This window comes from Opisthocomus hoazin, chromosome 9, assembly GCF_030867145.1.
Source record: "Opisthocomus hoazin isolate bOpiHoa1 chromosome 9, bOpiHoa1.hap1, whole genome shotgun sequence".
Taxonomy (NCBI): domain Eukaryota; kingdom Metazoa; phylum Chordata; class Aves; order Opisthocomiformes; family Opisthocomidae; genus Opisthocomus; species Opisthocomus hoazin.
In genome coordinates this window covers 6,365,360-6,386,279 of record NC_134422.1, presented here as the reverse complement: position 1 = coordinate 6,386,279, position 20,920 = coordinate 6,365,360, and the positions used below count along the sequence as shown (strand labels likewise).

The window sequence follows — 20,920 nt, the reverse complement described above, 5'->3', positions numbered from 1 at the left end:
CACTAGAATTTTGTATTTATATATAAAGTTCAGCAATCTCAGAGCATAGCTTTAAAATAAAAATCAGCAAACACATAACTGGGATCAAGTAAAAATTTAAAACATGAGAGATATCTTCTAATTTTCCGAAGACCTTACAAGACCCTTAGCAGACGTGGGTTAGTAAAAATCTTTTACAGGCTTGCAAACAAGAGCCTGTACCCTTTGTAACTTTGACAGAGACCAAGGAAAAGCAAACAGTGCTGCAGACAAAAGCCTTCAAAAACATCCTCTGCCTGACATCTCTAAAACACGGGATTTGATGTGGACCCTACTGACCAAGCCGGGTTCCCGATTCAGACTGCACTTACGGCATTCCTCAGGCTCGTCCGAGCCGTCGCCACAGTCATCGACAGTGTCACACTTCCACCAGAACGGAATGCATTTGTCAGTTTTGCAACGGAACTGTAAAAGGAAGGAAAACAGGAAGAAAAGCCTTGATATAAGCATGTATTTAGTTACTTTTACACAGAATGAGTGTGGTTTATGAAAAATTAGATTCGTTTCTTAGGTCATTGTTCCGTTCATCAGCTCTGGCTGTTAATTTTATCAGTATCGTATTTCCAGATAAACACCCACAGCTACAGAAAAGGGCCTTAACATGCAGTGTTGTACTTGAGTACAGCATTGCTTATATTGTTTGAATTAAATAAGAAAACCAGAAGCTGGGCCTTCCGACCTTCCAAAAGGATAAAACATTTGTACAAAAAAAGAAAAATCCTTTCTCAGCTCTTGACAGTGCCTCTGCTCTGAGCTCAGGTACCTGATACCTCTCTGTTCTGACTGAAGGGACGGCAAACAAAACAAAGGTTAGGAACGATCCGATGCAATCTACAGCTAAACATAAAATCAGAGTTCATTATGTGGCTACAGATAAGGAGAAAAACTCGGATAGACTATCAGCAGCGTTTCAGAAACGTTGTGTTTCCTTATCAGGTGTCTGCATAAGCACAGAAAGGAAGAACTAACAAGTTCAGAAGTGCAAGACATTTCATTTTCTGGGATCAGGCATAATTTTTTCATTCTTCCATGTTTCTGAAATCATTGATTATTCACTAAAGTTGTATTTGAAAGGCATATTAAATTTGGTGCGTTAGCTCAGTTTTATCTTTTTCTGCCAAGAAAATCTAGTGTTTCCTGGCTACTTGTCGAGTAGGACTGACAGCTGGAGCTACGTCATTTGTGTACCCACTGAGGGGCACGGTGTGCAACAGGCTGGGTCCAGAAGGCAGCGGTTCTGAACCGCTAATCTGTTCCACAAAGGTATGCATCTCGCAGCAGTGCAGCAGAAGGCCTCCAAACACAGAAGGCAAACAGACACTCAGACAATTCTCATTCTCAGTATTTTTTATTTGCTAGCGTAGCCTTCCTGCTGCTTAATTGTTTTAAGGTGCCAGCCTCACTCTGCTCACCATGAGGCATTTCAGGCTGTTTAACTGACTTTATAAATTTAATTCCAGGGAATGGGTACTAAGTATTAGATGCTATTATTCCCTGCAGGAAAATGCTTGCATTCCCCTCTAAACTGGGGAGCCAGACATTTGCAAAATCAGGGGTCAGAGTCATATGGGTATGCCTGGAATGCCCTGAGTTTTACTGTTTCAGAGTCTGCTGCGTTTGTACTAAACAATTTCTCACACCACATAAGCCATCAAACGACAGATGAAAGTCTGTAGATGTGTATGATCAGTGTATCAGCCATCAAACTCCTTTTTTTTCCGAAAGGGCTAACAGTGGATGCGTTGTCACGAGTGACTACATCATAGGAACAGCTGCAATTTTACAGCATCTTCTGAAAATCTTAAGTAGGAAAGTATATTTTTTTCCACTCATCTCTGCATCTGATGCTATCAGAATGACAGATTATCAAAAAGTAAAAAAATTTCAAAAGTGGAAGAAAAATTACTAATAACCAATGTCAACTCGTAACTGTCTGAAGCAGCTTCTTCTGTTTAAGCCTGCTCTCCCTGCTATGGAATCCACAAGTGATAAAATATTACTCCTGGAGGATCCAAGATGTGATGCTCTCCTTCAGTTCAGACTACCAATGAATTATTTAGAAAGGAACAGAGCCATTCAATCAACTGTTAGCATATAAATTCACTGTGGAATAAGCTTCTAGTACCATTAAAAGAAAATCTGAAAAAGAAAAAAAAAAAGTGCTGTTTTTTTAACCAAACAAATTTGAGAAGCTAGATATTGGTGAAAAACAGGTAGAAAATTCCTCATTTTGTATGCGTTTTACACTTTTCGCTCATTACCTAATGGGAAGTAACAAGCAGACTATCTAAACAGAAAAGATTATGATGAAGAAAATAAAATCTCACCAAACACTACCTTAAGGGAACAGAGGAATCATGTGGCAGGGGTTCTTAGATAATAATATGACTTGAATGAAACTGTACATCATTTATTAAGAGAACTACTGTTCCTAAAAATTAATAGTAAGACCCTTTCCTTAATGACTACAGACAAAATGCATCATGACACAGAGTGTTTTAAGATGTCATTAGCATACGTATACTGAAATTGGACTACCAGAAAAGTGGGACTACTAGAAAGCTTTTACAGGCCGTATGTACTATTACAATCAACCAACTAATGATCTGGGTATAACAGTTCAAAGACGTTTATCAAAGTGGTTCTCTTATAAGAAATCAGTATGTTCTACTTCATCTACATCATATTCTAAGAATACTTATTTCATCCTAGGGAATCCACCTCCCATACAGAATTAAAAGTTTTAACTGATGCAATGGTTAATTAATTGTGTGTTCTACCATTTCCATCTTGCTGCTGGATTTTTTTTAACGTAACCCTATCTAGCTAACTGGACTGAGCTCAATTTCTTGTATTAATGTAAAGTTCATTCATACATGAATACCCTCAAAATCATTGGTATACACACCTTGTATTTTTATGTTTCAAATTTCATATAAATGTTATCTCAAAGCAATTTTTATGGGTTTAGTAGCTGTAATTGTTCTAGTGACTGGCAGAAACATCCATACTCGAAAGGGAACAAGTTCCCCCTTCTCTGGAAAAAAGGCATTTGCAAGTCTATTTTCAACTAACAGCCTTGAAGCTGAACCACTTTAAACGCACCCATGAGTTACCCAGTCTTCAGCTCCTTTGACTGATGTTTCCACTTTTCATGGGCACCAGCATTCATCATTCAAAAGCAGGTGAAAACTCAGTAAAACCTAATCCCCACTCCCCCTTCCCCCCATACGTGTTCACTTGCCTGACTGGCAGTGCAGTTGGATAAGCACGTCTTGTTATCCGCAGCAAGGTAAAAGTTAGTGGGACAGGCACAAGTATACATCTTGCCAGGGGCTAGAAGGCATAAATGACTGCAACCACCATTGTTTAGCGTACACAGATGTTTAGACACTGTGGACAGAATAGGAAGAGAATATCAGAGCCTATTATTCCACTGTACTTCAGGGTATCTGCTTTATAGAGGAATAAAAATGTGTTACACATACTATTTTTACAACGGAACGTCTCATATCAAAAATTCATAATGGCCAGCCTTTTCCTTTTGCCTTTAAGCTATTCTCTTTTGTATGCAAAAATTAATTATGACTATGGATGTAGATTCAATATTGAAAGAATGAGAGGAAGAGAAACGCAAGGTTTTTTTTTTTATAATGAGATAAAAAATTAGCTTATCTAGGTCAAGTGCCAAATTGTATTCAGTTGCACTTCAAATACAGGGACATCAGGAGATCAGACAGAACCACAACGCCCACATTCTCTGCCATTCCCTCAGCCCAGCAAGTTTCTAAATAATGGTACTCTTCCGTATCATTAACACTCCCTTACTTTCCAAATAATAAGGTTAAATGTTTTCATAACACACTGTTCCTGTCTTGATAACTGGGAACTTGTACTGTAATGCAACTTACCCGTTCTGTACTTCCAGTCAGCATCTGGGCTTATTTTTAAGCACCCAAACTGGTATCTCACCACTGAACAAGATCTATCAGATTTATTTAATACTAGATAAACTTACAACATTAATAACAAATTTATGTTTAAAAATACTAATTTGAAATCTTCCACAATTTGAAGCAAAACAGAAAACAAAACAAATTACTGCAGATAAACCAGCTTCCATTAACTCAGCAACTGGCTAATAAGCGAAATACATCAATGCACTGTACGGAAAGCATAGTGAGAATAATTACCATCAGGTTGCCTATAAGAATGATACACCTGGATGTCTGTTATGGTATGCCATGAGTTAATCAGTGATAGTCTGTCTGATCCAGAGGTTTTGTGGGCACGGCTGAGCGATTTGGTTTTCCCGTCTGTCCAGTAGATGTAGTCCTCAAACAATGTTAGTGCAATCACCCCTGGAATATCTTGATTAGGGACTGTAAGAAGAGATGCTAAGATTAATGTTCGCTCTTGGAAGACTGCCAGTTAAAATATTCCATACTGCATGGGCTGACAGATACCACTGCTATATAATGTCTTGAGAAAAATTCTCATGGCAGTATGTCAAGCCTAGAGGGTTCTTTATTACCAGTTACGATAAAGAAGGATGGGGTACAAGCTCTGCTTGCTTAGAATTAGTTGGCCCAATCAGTGTTAAGGTAATGAAAGAATTTCAGTTAACAAAAATGACCTCCAGATTCTAAACCAATAACATGTTAAGCTTTAAAGTAGTACATAACAGAAACATAACTTAATCTACTCTTTATAAAAGGCCAATACTCATTTGCTGTCTTAGAGGAATAAAAGTTAGAAAACATCCAAAACATAAGGTATACATCTTCAGATGTACTGCATTTAACACTCTTTAAGGCAAATAATAGTATTTTATTTTGGCAAAATATATTGACAAAAGAGACAGAGGGAGAAAAAGAATTTTTGCATTAAACACAGCATTAGAAGGGCTTGTTGCTTATTCCTAGCATAGCTTACCACACAATTTAAAAAAACCCCAAGTGATCATAATACTCCATTGCTGCAATAACACAAAATTATGAGCCATCACCATTTTAAAAAGGATGGAAGGACAGAACGGATAAAAAGCTTTAGGGAATTCTTTATCCTACTGTATACTCTTTAATCCTGAACTATTTGTTCTTGATAAACATAAAATGAACTACACCTTTTTTTTTCTTTTAACATATATAACTGTAATAATAAATGTCACAGGAGACTATCTGACCACGACGGTCAATTTATAAATTATAATCTTTTATTGCTGAATCACTCTAATTACCGATAGAACTGAAAAGGCAGAGCAGCCAAGGCTGCCATTTTTATTCAGTATATTCTTCACACCTTTACCCTGCTTTCTTAGATGAAAATAGCTTCATCTTTCTACCTGGAATGTGCTTAAACAGAGCTGGCAAGTCTCAAATCCCAGCTGGAACATTTCATAGTTCACTGACAAATGACAAGTGATACTGAGTATATAGAATGAAAACTTAGCAAATTCACTTTTGTATATTATAGTGTTGCTGAGAGTGAATTCCAGCGCATGGTATGTTGCCTTCTGGTCAAGGAAACCTTGCTTCTTAGATCTGGAATTATTTCCCCTTCTTGTATGTTTACATACGCCAAAGCCATCATACTCAAGTAACAGGGTGATACTCTTTCGAAAAGCTTGATAACATTTCTGAGCAATTGGTCAAAATGTAAAGAAATCTTCGTTTTGACACTTATTACATAGTCATCTTTGGCATGGTTCATGGTTCCATACATCATACAGTACCCTCAAGAAAAGCTCTTACAATTTCCCTTATTTATAGAATCACATTGTGAAATGGGGTCTACAAACTAAAAACGAATCACGCCCCATGGCAATTGTTGCTATCTGGTCCCTCTGAGTGAGGAAGGGGAGAGACCTTGAAGTACCATTACTTTGAGTTTTATCACCAAAGTAACAAACCAAGTACAATAAAACAAGAGTACAGAAAGTATAAGTACAGGTATTTCCATTATTCTGATTCTTACTCCTTTTTCTCCTTATTTTCTCACCACTGGATTTCTCAAAATAAACTGCAAGGAAAACTTCCCAGACTCAGGAAAACAACTACAGGCTACCGCAGAGTTTCTCTGTCCACTGGCAGACCCACATGCATTATCACCTAATTATATCAACTATTTGCATGTTAATTTTATCCCCAATCGGCTCTGGAGTGATCTAAATAATTCCCTTGGTGGGGAAAATGAGCTGTAGGCTAGACTATTGTACCCAGCTTCACCCTAGATGTAGGATGGAGCCTGGGAGGAATCTCCAGAACTGCAAACTGTGAAACGAACCCTGCGTCGAGTCCCAGCTGAGCCTGAGCAGTCAAATGCCAGTCATCGCCATTTTTTAATCTTTTTTTTTTTGCTTAGTATGGGTGATCTTCCTTGAGTCTTCTTGAGAGATTCCTTAAATTCTGCATACATCTTTGATAGTGATGAATTCAACTTAACACTGCTCCAGAAAAGGCATGTATCTCTAATTTGGATTTTAAAAAATGAATTATCTTTAAAATGCTTTAGCAAAATTATTAATTGGGAATACTAATTATAACATCCTATGCTTACCACCAGATTGCTGAAATTAAGGAAGCACTGAATTCAGACATTCACGTCATTTGGAAAAAGGAAATTCCAACTCTGAATTATTTCAAATTTATTTATTCATCAAGATCTGTGTACAGGCATGCTCTGTAAAAGAAACACCTTTTGGTTTGAATCACTACCCAATGTTTCAGTAGATCCCTGAAAAATTGGACTCTTTCTGACTTTCTCTGTTGCCACTCCCCCCAGTTAGTTACTTCATTGAATTTATGTCATTTCACTGCTTTTTATATTTACCATGGGATTTTGAGTACATCTGGTCACAATCCACTGTGCCATCCTTAAATATACAGACTTATGTTTATTAAACTCAGCACTTTTTATTTTAGGTTGATAATAAGCATTTGCTATTGAAAGTTTTCTTGTAACCTCTAAGTCATATGATTGTGCCACAGTACAGAAATTAAAAGACAAGTAGGAATTTTAGGTACATCTGCAAAATTGTGGGGAATTCCCCACTGATCTTCAAGAGCAGCTTCTAATGAGAAATACAAACCAGGCTGACAGAAGAAGCAGGAAGGAACAGCAACAAGAGAAACTGCTACTCTGAGTGAAAGCCTGAAGCTATCCATAAAGCTATTTATTTGACTTTTGCTTGAGTTCTGCAAAAATATCTGTTCGTATAAATTAAGTCCCTTGCTGCTACTTTTGACATCAAATTAAAGATGTCAAATATAACACTCCAGTCTTTCTAAGAAAAATAAATGCGCTTTTCTCTTTGTCTGTGTTGTCGTATTCTGATCACAGTTAAGATTAAAATCAGAATAAATGGGCATATAAAATCCTTAATGCATGTGAAGAGGATTTACATAGGAAAATTCTTTTGATTTAGACATCTTTATTATTCCTCACCAATGAAAAAGCATCTAGCAGTCATTCTCTTTCTGGCCACACAGGAATTACAAGTAAACACCGTATCCTGAGTATAGATGTATGAGTAAATGCTCACTTTTTTTTCTGCGTATGTTTGTGGGTTGCCATACAATTCATCCTGTTACCACTGGCTTATGCATATGTCAGAAGCCAGATGAAACTTTATGTTGATGAACTAAAGAAGATTCAGGAGAGTAGCACATACTGTCTGAATTGCCTCATCACATCTTATTATAGGGAAGCTAAGTTAAATGTGTGGCGTAAAATATTAAACACTACAGGTGGAGCACTGCATTTTGGAACAGTGGTCATTGACTCAAGCACATTTTTCCTTTATTATTTTTTTTTCAGCCAATTCTGTAAGTACCAGGGTTAGAAGAATAAATCTTCCAATTATCTTAAAAACAAAACCACAATATCAAACACAATGTAACAAATATTATACTTTCTTATTTATGTTCTTTAAAGAAGTATGACAGAGTATATCATTTTTAGGAACTAAACTTTCCATTGTTACCACATATTTGGTCAAAAATTGAAACTGTCAACAGTTTAAACACTCGCAGACTACGGTTGTAGTTTGTTCTGCCACTATTTCTGATTTCTCAGTAACTTTATAATTTTAATGGGCTTCTGCATTAAAAATAGCTTTTCATGAAGTAACGTTCAACACATGATCAAAATCCTTTCAGAAGCTTGCACAGTTTATAGCTGTAAATGCTATAAGGTATTCTGTTGTGACTAAGAAACAGAGAAAAAAAATCAATCAAGGAAAAAATGAACAGACTGTGTTAAATAAAACAGTACAAATAAATAAATGTATATAAAAATATACGTAAAGTAAAACACACAGTATCATTGGATGCAACTATTTCTTATAAAAAGTCTAAGCAGACCACAAAAATATAAAAATTCTTATAGAATAAGAATGAAAAATAATTACATAAATATAAAAATTCTTAGAAAAATTCTTCTAAGCTGTCCATAAAATTCCATTTATCTTCTGTCAGTTGATACATCTGTAAAGACTGAGAGAAGTTTCCAAAAACAGGCATTCAATGGCAGCTAATTCTGATTCACTCCACTGTTTGAGGAATAGTTCTATCATAGCTGAATACTCTTTTTCTTTACTTTTAGTATATTAGAATGGAACATCAGAACTGTTGACATGTAATAGGATATAAAATCCAAAGTTCACACCAACTATGAATGACTGAGAAAAAATGAACACAAAACTCTGAGGGAATTTTTACATCTTATTTTCTGATGGAACATTAAAATACATGCTCTTTATTCTTTGCCTTTGAGGACACCAGTGTTTCAAGCTTTCTAAAATATCAGGCGGTGACAGCTATTGATTTATCATAAGTGTATGTAGCAGAAGAAACACCCACTTTCTTTCTTCAGTCTTCTGTTTAACTTCCAGAGAACATTAGCTGCATTACTGATCTACCCCTCCATAAATGACTCACATTAGTTCTATGTTGCAATGCTAATTAATAACCTCACAGCATACATTATGGTGTGAATCACAGTTTTAAACAAGGAAAGCAAGACTAATTGTACTCCTTTCTTTGGCAAGCACTGCCAAAGTGGACTACTTTCTGCAAATTCCAAGTAAAGCCAGGTTAGTCATAACTGATAAGCACCTCTGCTTCCGCTATATCCCCTATTTGAAAACATTTAATCAAGATGTCTATCTGATAATCCATTAACAAGAAAGGAATATATTCTGTTAAACACAAAAAATACATTAGACCAACATAAGGGTCAGATGAGAACTGCACTCACGTATTATTAATTACTTTCCAGAATTACCTATGTATTCCATAGATTTTTTTTTTATTTTAAGGTTTCTCATAACAACGTCACCCTACAGCCTCTAAGAAAGCTTCCAAGATTGGTTTAAAGTAAACTGAAGCCCAATCTGTACCTCAAAACACTCCACAAAAATAACTCCTAGAACATCCCACCTGCAGACCAGTAATCCACTGGTTACAGCTCTGGAAGTCCGTAAGTGTTTTACCAGAACAGTACTTGCTATACGGGCTTTTCGCCCTCATTGTTACAGCATCAAATCCTTAAATAACCTCTTGCAACCCATGCATGTTATTTTTGTCTCAGATGAAATCTCAGCAACTGCAGCTGAAGTGCAGTTCAATCAGCAAAGGGATAACCCCGCCGCCACAGGGCTCAGCCTCCATCACCACGGACGGGCACACCGCACAGCTGTACGGCGTAAGGGAACAGGCGAGAAGTGCCTTTAGCCCGCTCAGAAACCCTTGCCTGAACAGCATTACTTGGTGGCCTGCTTCCACTGAGTCCCAAACCGTTCGTTCAGTGACTCAAGTTTCTTACAGCTTAGGATACCGCACATCTCAGAACAGATATGCCAGTTTTCATATACTGCAACATACACTATGTATCGTATATGAGTAAAAAATGCTTTACTTTCTGCCAGCAACAGAATCTTATTAATTCAAACTGATACTTGCTTTGATTTTCAAGACCCTGCACGTAATAAGATGCATTATGGGGGCATATTCAACAACTACTCAACAATTATGAGGGATAAAAAACATAGAATGCAAAATCAACACCCTATGTAATTTCTGAGCAAAAAATGCACCTGAAATTTGCTTTTGTGATTCCTTTTTTCCCCACCTCCTACCAGAGATGGGCGAGTCCCTTGCAATCCCTACTTTTCTAACAGGCCTTCTACTGCCATCTCTAGCTCTACTGGGGCTTCACTTCACAGATAAATCATGGATTCTCTTACACTGAATGCTAATCCCAAACAGTGGTTGGTCTAACCACAAGATGATGAGAAAAGTGATAAGAAAGAGAGGGCAGAAAAGAGAAGGAATGCACAGGCCTATCAGAAAGCTGCAGAAGATAGTAGGAAGGGATGCAGGTTTGTAGTAAAAGAGAAAAATAGGGAGGCTTGCAACTCATCAGAAGCAGTGGGGAAAAACCTATTAGATACTTGAACACAAACAAAAATGACAACAGATAACATACTACAGGGAGATAAAGTGCTGCATGAACTTAAGAGAAGAGCAGCCACATATCTCTAAGAGCAAACACGATTATGTAGACATATAAGAAGCATATGACTTCAACTGTATGCCGCTCTCTCCTGCATTTTGTACTAATTTTGATCCAAGAATATAAATTCATAAGCTGTAAGTCATATCTGTGATAAAAATGTCTCCTTTTCTCCTGTGTGAACTCTGTTCACTTGTATATTCTGAGTACTTCTACTTAAGCATTAAAAATGTTCATTTGATTTCAGGGGTGAAATGTTCATTGGATTCAGGGGTGAAAATTATGTCACCTAGGATTTTTTAACTATAAAACATGCTTACTGAAGAAGCCATACAGAAGTGAAGCCCAGTCTCACTCAGCTCTTACTGAAACATGAGTATTTTTGAAAGTAAAAGCAAACACTAACTAAAATGAACAACAACAAAAAAGGTCTCATTGTCATAGACTCATAGAATGGTTTGGGTTGGAAGGAACCTTTACAGAATCACAGAATCACAGAATAGTAGGGGTTGGAAGGGACCTCTGTGGGTCACCCAGTCCAACCCTCCTGCCGAAGCAGGGTCACCTACAGCAAGCTGCACAGGACCGCGTCCAGGCGGGTCTTGAATATCTCCAGAGAGGGAAGACTCCACAACCTTCCTGAGCAGCCTGTTTCAGTGCTCCGTCACCCTCAGAGGGAAGAAGTTCTTCCTCATGTTCAGACGGAACTTCCTGTGCCTCAGTTTGTGCCCATTGCCCCTTGTCCTGTCACTGGGCACCACTGAAAAGAGCTTGGCCCCATCCTCCTGACACCCACCCTTGAGATATTTGTAAGCATTTATTAGGTCCCCTCGCAGCCTTCTCTTCTTCAGGCTAAACAAACCCAGTTCCCTCAACCTCTCCTCGTAGGGGAGATGTTCCAGTCCCCTCATCATCCTCGTAGCCCTCCGCTGGACTCTCTCCGGTAGCTCTTCATCTTTCTTGAACTGGGGAGCCCAGAACTGGACAGAGTACTCCAGATGGGGCCTCACCAGGGCAGTGTAGAGGGGAAGGAGAACCTCCCTCGTCCTACTGGCCACACTCTTCTTGATGCACCCCAGGATCCCATTGGCTTTCTTGGCAGTCAGGGCACACTGCTGGCTCATGGTTAACCTGTCGTCCACCAGGACACCCAGGTCCCTCTCCGCAGAGCTGCTCTCCAGCAGGTCCACCCCAAGCCTGTACTGATGCATGGGGTTGTTCCTCCTCATGTGCAGGACTCTGCATTTGCCTTTGTTGAACCTCATCAGGTTCCTCTCTGCCCAGCTTTCCAGCCTATCCAGGTCACGCTGAATGGCAGCACAGCCTTCTGGTGTATCCACCACACCTCCCAGTTTGGTGTCGTCAGCAAACTTGCTGAGGGTACACTCTAACTCTTCATCCAGGTCGTTGATGAAGAAGTTAAACAAGACTGGGCCCAGTACTGACCACTGGGGGACACCACTTGTTACCAGCCTCCAACTAGACTCAGTGCCGCTGATGACAACCCTCTGAGTTCTGCCATTCAGCCAGTTCTCTATCCACTTCACCGACCACTCATCCAGCCCACACTTCCTCAGCTTCCCTAGGAGGATATCATGGGAGACTGTGTCGAAAGCCTTGCTGAAGTCCAGGTAGACAACATCCACGGCTCTCCCTTCGTCTACCCAGCCAGTCATGTCATCGTAGAAAGCTAAAGGCCATCTAGTCCATCAACGCTGCAATAAGCAGGGACATCTACCACTAGACCAGGTTGCTCAGAGCCCTGTCCAACCTGGCCTTGAACCAGGCCAGAGAGAGGGCAGCCACAGCTTCTCTGGGCAACCTGTGCCAGGACCTCACCACCCTCATTGAAGAATTTCCTTGTTACATTTAAACTAAATCTACCCTCTTTCAGTTTAAAGCCATTACCCCTTGTCTTATCCCTACATGGCCTTGTAAGAAGTCCCTCTCCAGCTCTCTCGCAGTCCCCTTCAGTCACTGGCAGGCTGCTCTAAGGTCTCCTCGCAGCCCTCTCTTCTCCAGGATGAACAGAATCACTGAATGTTAGGAGTTGGAAGGGACCTCTGGGGATCATCTAGTCCAACCCCCCTGTCGAAGCAGGGTCACCTACAGCAGGCTGCACAGGACCGCGTCCAGGCGGGTCTTGAATATCTCCAGAGAGGGAAGACTCCACAACCTTCCTGGGCAACCTGTGCCAGGGCTCCATCACCCTCAGAGTGAAGTGCTTCCTCATGTTCAGCTGGAACTTCCTCTGCTTCGGTTTGTGCCCGTTGTCCCTTGTCTTGTCACTGGGCACCACTGAAAAGAGTCTGGCCCCATCCTCCTGACACCCACCCTTCAGATGTTTATGAGCATTTATAACGTCCTCTCACAGCCTTCTCTTCTTCAGGCTGAACAAGCCCATCTCCCTCAGCCTTTCTCATAGGAGAGATGCTCCAGTCCCCTCACCATCCTTGTAGCCCTCCGCTGGACTCTCTCCAGTAGCTCCTCATCTTTCTTGAAGATCTGGGGAGCCCAGAACTGCACGTAGTACTCCAGATGGGGCCTCACTAGGGCAGAGTAGAGGGGGAGGAGAACCTCCCTCGACCTGCTGGCCACACTCCTCTTCATGCATCCCAGGATCCCATTGGCCTTCTTGGCAGCCAGGGCACACTGCTGGCTCATGGTCAACCTGTCGTCCACCAGGACACCCAGGTCCCTCTCCACAGAGCTGCTCTCCAGCAGGTCCGCCCCAAGCCTGTACTGATGCATGGGGTTGTTCCTCCCCAGGTGCAGGACCCTGCACTTGCCCTTGCTGAACTTCATCAGGTTCCTCTCTGTCTAACTTTCCAGCCTGTCCAGGTCACGCTGAATAGCAGCACAGCCTTCTGGTGTATCCACTGATCCTCCCAGTTTGGTGTCATCAGCAAACTTGCTGAGGGTAGACTCTAACTCTTCATCCAGGTCGTTGATGAAGAAGTTGAACAAGACTGGGCCCAGTACGGACCCCTGAGGGACACCACTAGTTACCAGCCTCCAACTAGACTCAGTGCCACTGATGATAACCCTCTGATTTCAGCCATTCAGCCAGTTCTGAATCCACCTCACTGATCAGTCATCCGGCTCACACTTCCTGAGCTTCCCTAGGAGGATGTTATGGAAGACTGTGTCGAAAGTCTTGCTGAAGTCGAGGTAGACAACATCCACGGCTCTCCCTTCGTTTACCCAGCCAGTCATGTCATCATAGAAAGCTATCAGATTGGTCAAGCATGATTTTCCCTTGGTGAATCCATGCCGACTACTCCTGATAACCTTCTTTTCCTCCACTTGCTTGATGATGACTTCTAGAATGAGTTGCTCCATCATCTTTCCAGGGATGGAGGTGAGGCTGACTGACCTGCAGTTCCCTGGGTCATCCTTCTTGTCCTTTTTGAAGACTGGAGTGACATTGGTTTTTCTCCAGTCCTCGGGCACCTCTCCTGTCCTCCAGCCCCAAAACTCCCTCAGCCTTTCCTCACAGCAGAGGGGTTCCAGCCCTCGAATCATTGCTGTGGCCTCCTTTGGACCTGCTGCAACAGCTCCAGGTCTGTCCTGTGCTGAGGGCTCCAGAGCTGGACGCAGGACTCCCGGGGGGGGTCTCACCAGAATGGAGCAGAGCGGCAGAAGCCCCTCCCTTGCCCTGTGCCTACGCTGCTGGGGATGCAGCCCAGAGGACGGTTGGATTGCTGGTCTGCCAGCGCGCACTGTCAGGTCATGTTCAGCTTCTCATCAATCAGCACCCCCAAGTCCTTCTCCTCAGGGCTGCTCTCAACCCCTTCACCCTCCAGCCTGTATTTGTGCTTGGGATTACCCCAATCCATGCGCAGGACCCTGTACTTGGCCTTGTTGAACTTCAAAGTTCACACAGGCCCACCTCTTCAGCCTGCCCAGGTCCCTCTGGATGGCATCCCTTCCCTCTAGCATGTCGACCACATCACACAGCTTGGTGTTATCAGCAAACTGGCTGAGGGCGCTCTGAATCCCACTGTCCATGCCACCAACAAAGCTGTTAAACAGGGCCAGTCCCAATACCGACCCCCGAGGAACTCCAGCTTGTAAAATTCATGTGCCAAGAAAAGGGGTCCTTTGAAAAGGTTAAATGCTGACTTCTTCTGACCAATAAATACTACAAAAATATCTGTACTTTATTATGTCCATCAACGTTAAATTGTCTTTGGCTTTCGGCTCCTGTTGAAGCTGAAGCTCGCAGATCACTTCACTTCTGAGCTAGAAAGAGATCTGTCTCTTCCCTTTTCGAAACAAAGAGACTGCAACCTTGCCATGCCCCTCCACAAAGTCTACAAGAAGAAAAGGAGTGAAAGATTCCCGTCATGCTCCTCCCAAAAACGCATTCACCCAGCCAGAGCTCCAGTTCTGGTAAGTAACCACAAAAGGTAATGAATTGTTGTAAGCAACATTGAAATGACCTTCTTGTCCCACCATGGCATTAGTGCAGTTGGTGTTTAAGAATTCTGGCACCCAAAGACAGAAAATTTACACTGGTGAGCAAACCCTAAAAAGACATTAAATTGAAAAACATTATTTTGCATTCCACTCTCTGAAACACTTGATTTTCTGAACTGCAACATGATAAAAATAAAAAGCCTACTGTCAATTTGACCCAAACAGAGCCAGTGATAAACTCCTAGGAAGAACTAAGATTCCTCCAAAGGCAAAATGCATCAAGGAAGAACACAACTTAATAAAAAAATGGCAACTATACCTACCAAACCAAATAAACGTGGAAACTGCTGATCTTCTCTCGTGCTGCAATTACTAGCCCATACTGTCCTTCTCCCATCTGAACTTCCCTGAAACCATTTTTGTCTCATTTTACATTCAACTTGTAACCTTTTTGAGACACAGTCAATAATTTTTATTTCTGTATAGTCCTTACTCCTGGTACTTGCTCCTTTTGATAAAGAATTTGAAGTGCTTAGACACTGAAATTAACAATGGATAATGGCAATAAGATTATGTCTATTAAGCTTGTGAAAAAATATGTAATTTTGACAGATGTAATTAAATTTAAGTATGTTACATTAAGACACTGATTTTTTTAAAGACGAGACATTTTATGATCACTATTACTTTTAATAAATTGATACTGTTTAAAAAACTAAACCTGTGAAACTCAATGAACAGAAAAAAACATTATTCATAGAATATATACATTAATTCCAGTAATTAAAGCTATGTTTGACAGAAAAAAAATGAATACACTTTTAGGATGATATTACTGATATTTTTAATAACATGTGCATGCATACATATTTTTTTTCTGCTAACGTAATAAATACCTAACATAACATAACATATCCATACTGGGTAAGTATGGAAGATGCAAGTCCTAGCATTAAGGTGCAGCATTAAGCCAGTTAAATGTAATTGAAATAGTGAAAACTGAGAATATTTCAGTATAATAAACTCATAAATAATGTTATACATCGCAAAACTACTATCACAAAAGAAGCAGGACATTTAGACTTAAATCTAAATATCTTAAGGCACAAACGTATCTGTGATATTAAAGCTATTACATACGACTTACAGTGATAGCATGAGAAGAGATGAATAACTTTTCAAAAATCTGCCTATAAAACCAGCTGATCACATCTAGGACTGAAATATTTCATTGTCCCACTCTAAAATGTTTTATTGCCTTTTAAATTTCACTGTAAGCAGTTGTTTATATGCCAGTTACCCTGTAGCAGTACAGAGTAGCATGCTGTCATGGCAGTGATTAAATTATTCTCAAATATATACAAGTCACTATTCAAGCAGAACGACTCATAGTGTGCTAATGATTTTCAAAGATACTTTAATTATTTTTCAGATTTACAGAGGCCAGTTACTTGCCCACCAGCCCCTACACCTTAGACTTGCATCTTGCTGCTGGTTTCAATATTCACCCCCACTCTGCCCCCCAAGCTGTCCCTTCATCTTTGCCTCCCCATACTCCTTCCCGGATTGTCCCCTGCCGTCATCCAGCTATGAGTACACAAACTGCTAAGCCCCTTTGGTTTATTTCATTTATAGGAGCTATTCCGCACTGCAACTTTCTTCACCAAAAACCTCCTGGTTTTGATTGCATTGACATGAGCAGGGGGAGACCTTGTGACACCAGAAAAAATGTTTTTTACATTCTCTGTTCTGGTTGCGGACAGGACCAACTGCAGGAAAGTACTGCCCATCCTTTAAAATTTGTGATGGTGTATGTCCAGCTCATACAGAAATACACAGTGAATGTCTGCTAAGCTTTTAACAAGTACGTAGAAAAAAATAATTTCAGAAGTTTATAATCCAATCAATTTGGCCATATTATCACAAGAACAGTGGAAGATACAGAAACCAACCTGCTGGCAATCTTCACAAACTGGGCTCCATAAACTGGAGACTGGATTAGAGTACTGTAACTGTGTGAATTGCCTTTAATATAGGTGAATCTGTGTATTTTTCCTGAATATTATCCTTTAAAAGAGATAGAATACAATAAAATAATCAGATTGAGGAAGAAATATGAATTGGAGAATTTTATCCAAACAACTATGAAAATTGAATGTAGAATGCAATAGTGGAGGTGAAGCAATTATCAGTTTGTGCTATGACATGTGGCTCTAATGAGTAATTCTATAGACGCCTCAAATGTTGGGAAAAAATTGTTGCAATATCAGAACTACTGTTTATTTCTCATCTGCTATGAGAAAACCCCTTTTCAGACTGCTCTAATTTTTGAAGCTATAAGAAGTGCAGTATAAATCTGGAAGGTATTGGTTTCTGTCACCTCTTAGATGACTTTTACATTAGGACAATGTCATAGATAACTGGATTTACTCTCTTATAAAACTCTGGTGTAAGAGTTCAGAATTAGACACAAATATTCACTTTACACCTACAAAGCCCTGTAAAGCAACTTTCAGCAACTTTCGAAATTACAGGTGTTAAATGAAAAAAAGGTTATAATCTCCAAAAATCTTGTACTTGATGCTTTAAAACTTGCATCTACGTACATCAGTTCTGAGGTTTGTAAACACCCAGGCAGAAGCTAATTCTGAAAAGTTTTTTTCAAACTGAGATACTACAGGAAAGTTTCTCTCCGATAACTACATTACAGCTAAAGAAGTCATTTACGAATACTTAATTCATTTAAGGTTTACCATTTTTTCCATTGCTGAGTTTTCACACCCCTTTAAGATGAAGCAACGAAGCGCTTAACTTTTGTTTTTACAGTACAAAACATCAAAGAATTCAAGAAGCTTAAGCACTAATCTCCGCTCAGAGAAGCTTCTGTACTTCCTAAACTGGACTATCAGATTCTGCTTTTATAGTTTCATTATACTGAAATTCTCATCTTCAAAGAGTGAAGCGGGAAAATGGTAGGCACCTCTGGGTTTTAAGTGCTCTGAAGGATAGGAAAACCTACATAAGGCAATCGGATACCCAGGGAACTGCGAAGCTTGCATCTCCTCTGGGCAGTGGGAACCAAAAGCAGCTAAGTCTGACAAATTCTTAAATGTTTTTATTTTTTTTCTAAAGATCACAGAAGTAAACCAGCTTAGTGCTTAGCCAGATTAGCGCTTCAATGCTTGCTTAATCATTTACTGTGCATAACATCGGCGAATGCTGCAGAGCTAAATTGGCTAAGCTCTAAAGCCAGTTTACGTAATCAAGCATTAAACTCTAAATAGATAAGCGAGGTCATTGCTGCCCCTAGCGCCAAGAAGAGCTCCCAAGTACTGCAAGATTTCTGGCCTAGTTAGCATCTTTTCACAGTTCTTACTAGGACTCTCTTGGTAATTATAAAAGCGCATTTCTCTACTGAAATGCAGAGGAACTTAACAAGAGAAAAGCAGCAGATGTTCTCTTTTCCTGAAAAATCTTTCAGATACATAAGAAAGCAAGAAAAAAATACTTGTCGAAAAAAGTGTTAACACTAAGTTCTAAACACATGTAAACTCCCATTGCATGGAATAAACACTCCTTGGTTTAACATACAGCATGTCAATAATCAAACTAAGATTGTTCTGTTTGTCCTTCAGAAGCATCTAGTGCAGAGCACAGAACACTGTAGTCTATCTCATACAATAATATCTCTTTATGATGTAAGATCCACCCATTCTGACAAGACACTTATTTTCTGGGTCTTGTGAAATCTCTGTACCATTTTCTGAAACATTTTGCAACAGTTAATATAAGATCCAAAAAAAGTCTTCTCAGAAAAAAAAAAAAAAAAAAAATCACAGCAAGCTAGCCTTATCCTCAGAGGTCAAAGAAACAGGTGAAAAAATACTTTGCTTACGATAACTAGCACTTCAGATTGCATCACTCACATGATTCCCGTTTAGACTTCTTTGCTCCATGAATGTGTATTTTATGGTCATCCTACCTGTGCCTTTATCCTTCTCAATTTGAAAATACAAGGGATAAACTCAACCAACCTGTTGTACAAAGTGTCACAAAATGATGAAGGAAAATGGACGATGAAATCCATGTGAACAATACATTTTCAAGGAACACGTTATCAGAAGATAGAAAACTGATCTTTCTCATTTAAGTGCTTATCAACATAGATTAAAGTTTCTCATATCAGAAAACTAGAAGGGATCACTGTTTCACCTGCTCTAGACCTCAACCACTGAACTTCTCCTGAATTTCTCTTATTAAGACAATTAATTTGCAATGGTGAAATTTTATCTTCCAGAAATATTTTTAGTCTTGAGCTGAAACATGAAGACATGCAAAATTTATTTGGTAGTTTGTTCCAGGAGAAAGAGGGAGAGAGGGAAAAGATTCTGATTAAACAAATTGATCATTATGTAGGACCTTTGTAAAATTCTCAAAGCCCCCTCTGGAGCAAATACAGGCATGTGTCATCTGTTTCAGACACAACAATTCCACCACTTCTTTGTTAAATCCACAGAAACTATTCTACAACTCAATTTCGGTTTGATAATCACATTTTGAGTGAAGCTCCTGACAACAGAAAGTGACAAACAGCATTAACTAAGCAGACAATCTTCCTCCCACATAATTTAAACACCTCGGGTTCTTTCTCACAAATCACACTTCTTATTGCTTGAATATTTATGTATCATCTGTACTTAAGAGAGACATGTCCTCAAAAGTAGTACACCAGGTTTACGCAAAGTCACAGCCACTTTTGGGGCTTGCCTCAGATATTTAACCAGTACAAAATTTTTGTAAATTGTCATTCACAAATGGAAATAGTAAACTATCCGGCACGAAAGCCTGTAGAAGATCCAGTAACACTTGATTTCTAGCACCTTTACTGTAATACCTAGAGAGTCAGACATACTCCTTGAATGCATTCAGCTGCCTAAAACTAGCAGTGGTGGTGCTCTGCTGAACCAGAGTTTGCTGTATGAGCACTGCTCTTCACTGGTAGCAGCTGTGACTTCCTTCTTCTCTAGCTTCACATGTCCTTGTGGGAAGACATTAACTCTGTGAATATAAAAGCATCTGAAGCTGATTTTACCCACTTGAGCAAGAGAAAGCCACAGGCTGGAGAGCGAGGCAACAGACACTATGATAGCACGACTGGAATTCTGCAGATATCTTCTGAAATTTAGTCACTGGATAACCTTTTCTGAGAAAGAAAAATCCTGAAATTTTCAGGTTGAATGAGAAAATTGAGAGAGGTTTGATCACTACAGTCAGGTTAGGGCCAATTACGGCTATTATTTACTCCTTTCCTTTGAAAGACCCAGAAAGAAGACTAAGAGCATAATTGTAGGAGAACAAAATAGCAGGACAGCAGCACGGGGAGTAACATCAAGAGGAGTATGGAGCTCTGCTTCATCTGTCAGAAAATAGACTCTCAGCAGGAATCCATCTGGCACTTGGGAGGACGTCTGGGCGAGCGCTGCTTAGGTGAGGAGGTTACGACTGTCCCCTGTTTTTTACAAAAGCCATGGGAGTTAATGCTGGGATTAATGGGAACGTTTACAGTTCTCATAGCTACTGCTGTAGTCTTGCCAGTTTACCATCTCAGACAACTGTCATTGAATTGTTCATTAACTATTTATAACCTACTATTCATGGATACAAAGGCTAGAAAACGTTTCTTTTGTTTGTTTTATTTCACAGCGAAGCTTCAATCTGAAAATAAAGTCGTTATTTCATGAACTCTGGAGGCACCCAGTAAGAGATTAAAGCCTAAAAAACCCAACACGCGTGAATTTTTACCTGTGAAGCAGCATTTCCGAGGTGTGGGTAAAGCTCGTTGAAGGGAGCTGAAGTAACAGTTTCATCTCAACAAACGCAAAAAAATCCAGCACACCGATACTATTTCATATATTTGAATTAAAGTGAAAGATCTTTAATTATA

At 39.8% G+C, this 20,920-nt stretch overlaps 1 protein-coding gene across 3 annotated transcripts in view; it reads right to left on the bottom strand.

The window, feature by feature from the left end:
• The window catches only part of LRP1B (LDL receptor related protein 1B), a 760,762-nt gene that overhangs the window by 89,950 nt on the left and 649,892 nt on the right, over positions 1–20,920 (bottom strand). For all 3 annotated transcript variants that reach the window (XM_075430359.1, XM_075430360.1, XM_075430361.1), the window contains 3 exons: positions 4,233–4,421; positions 3,284–3,432; positions 351–444 (listed from right to left, as the gene is read on the bottom strand). In XM_075430359.1, the coding sequence (XP_075286474.1) occupies positions 351–444; positions 3,284–3,432; positions 4,233–4,421 (432 nt within the window). The remainder of the gene's footprint in view (positions 1–350; positions 445–3,283; positions 3,433–4,232; positions 4,422–20,920) is intronic.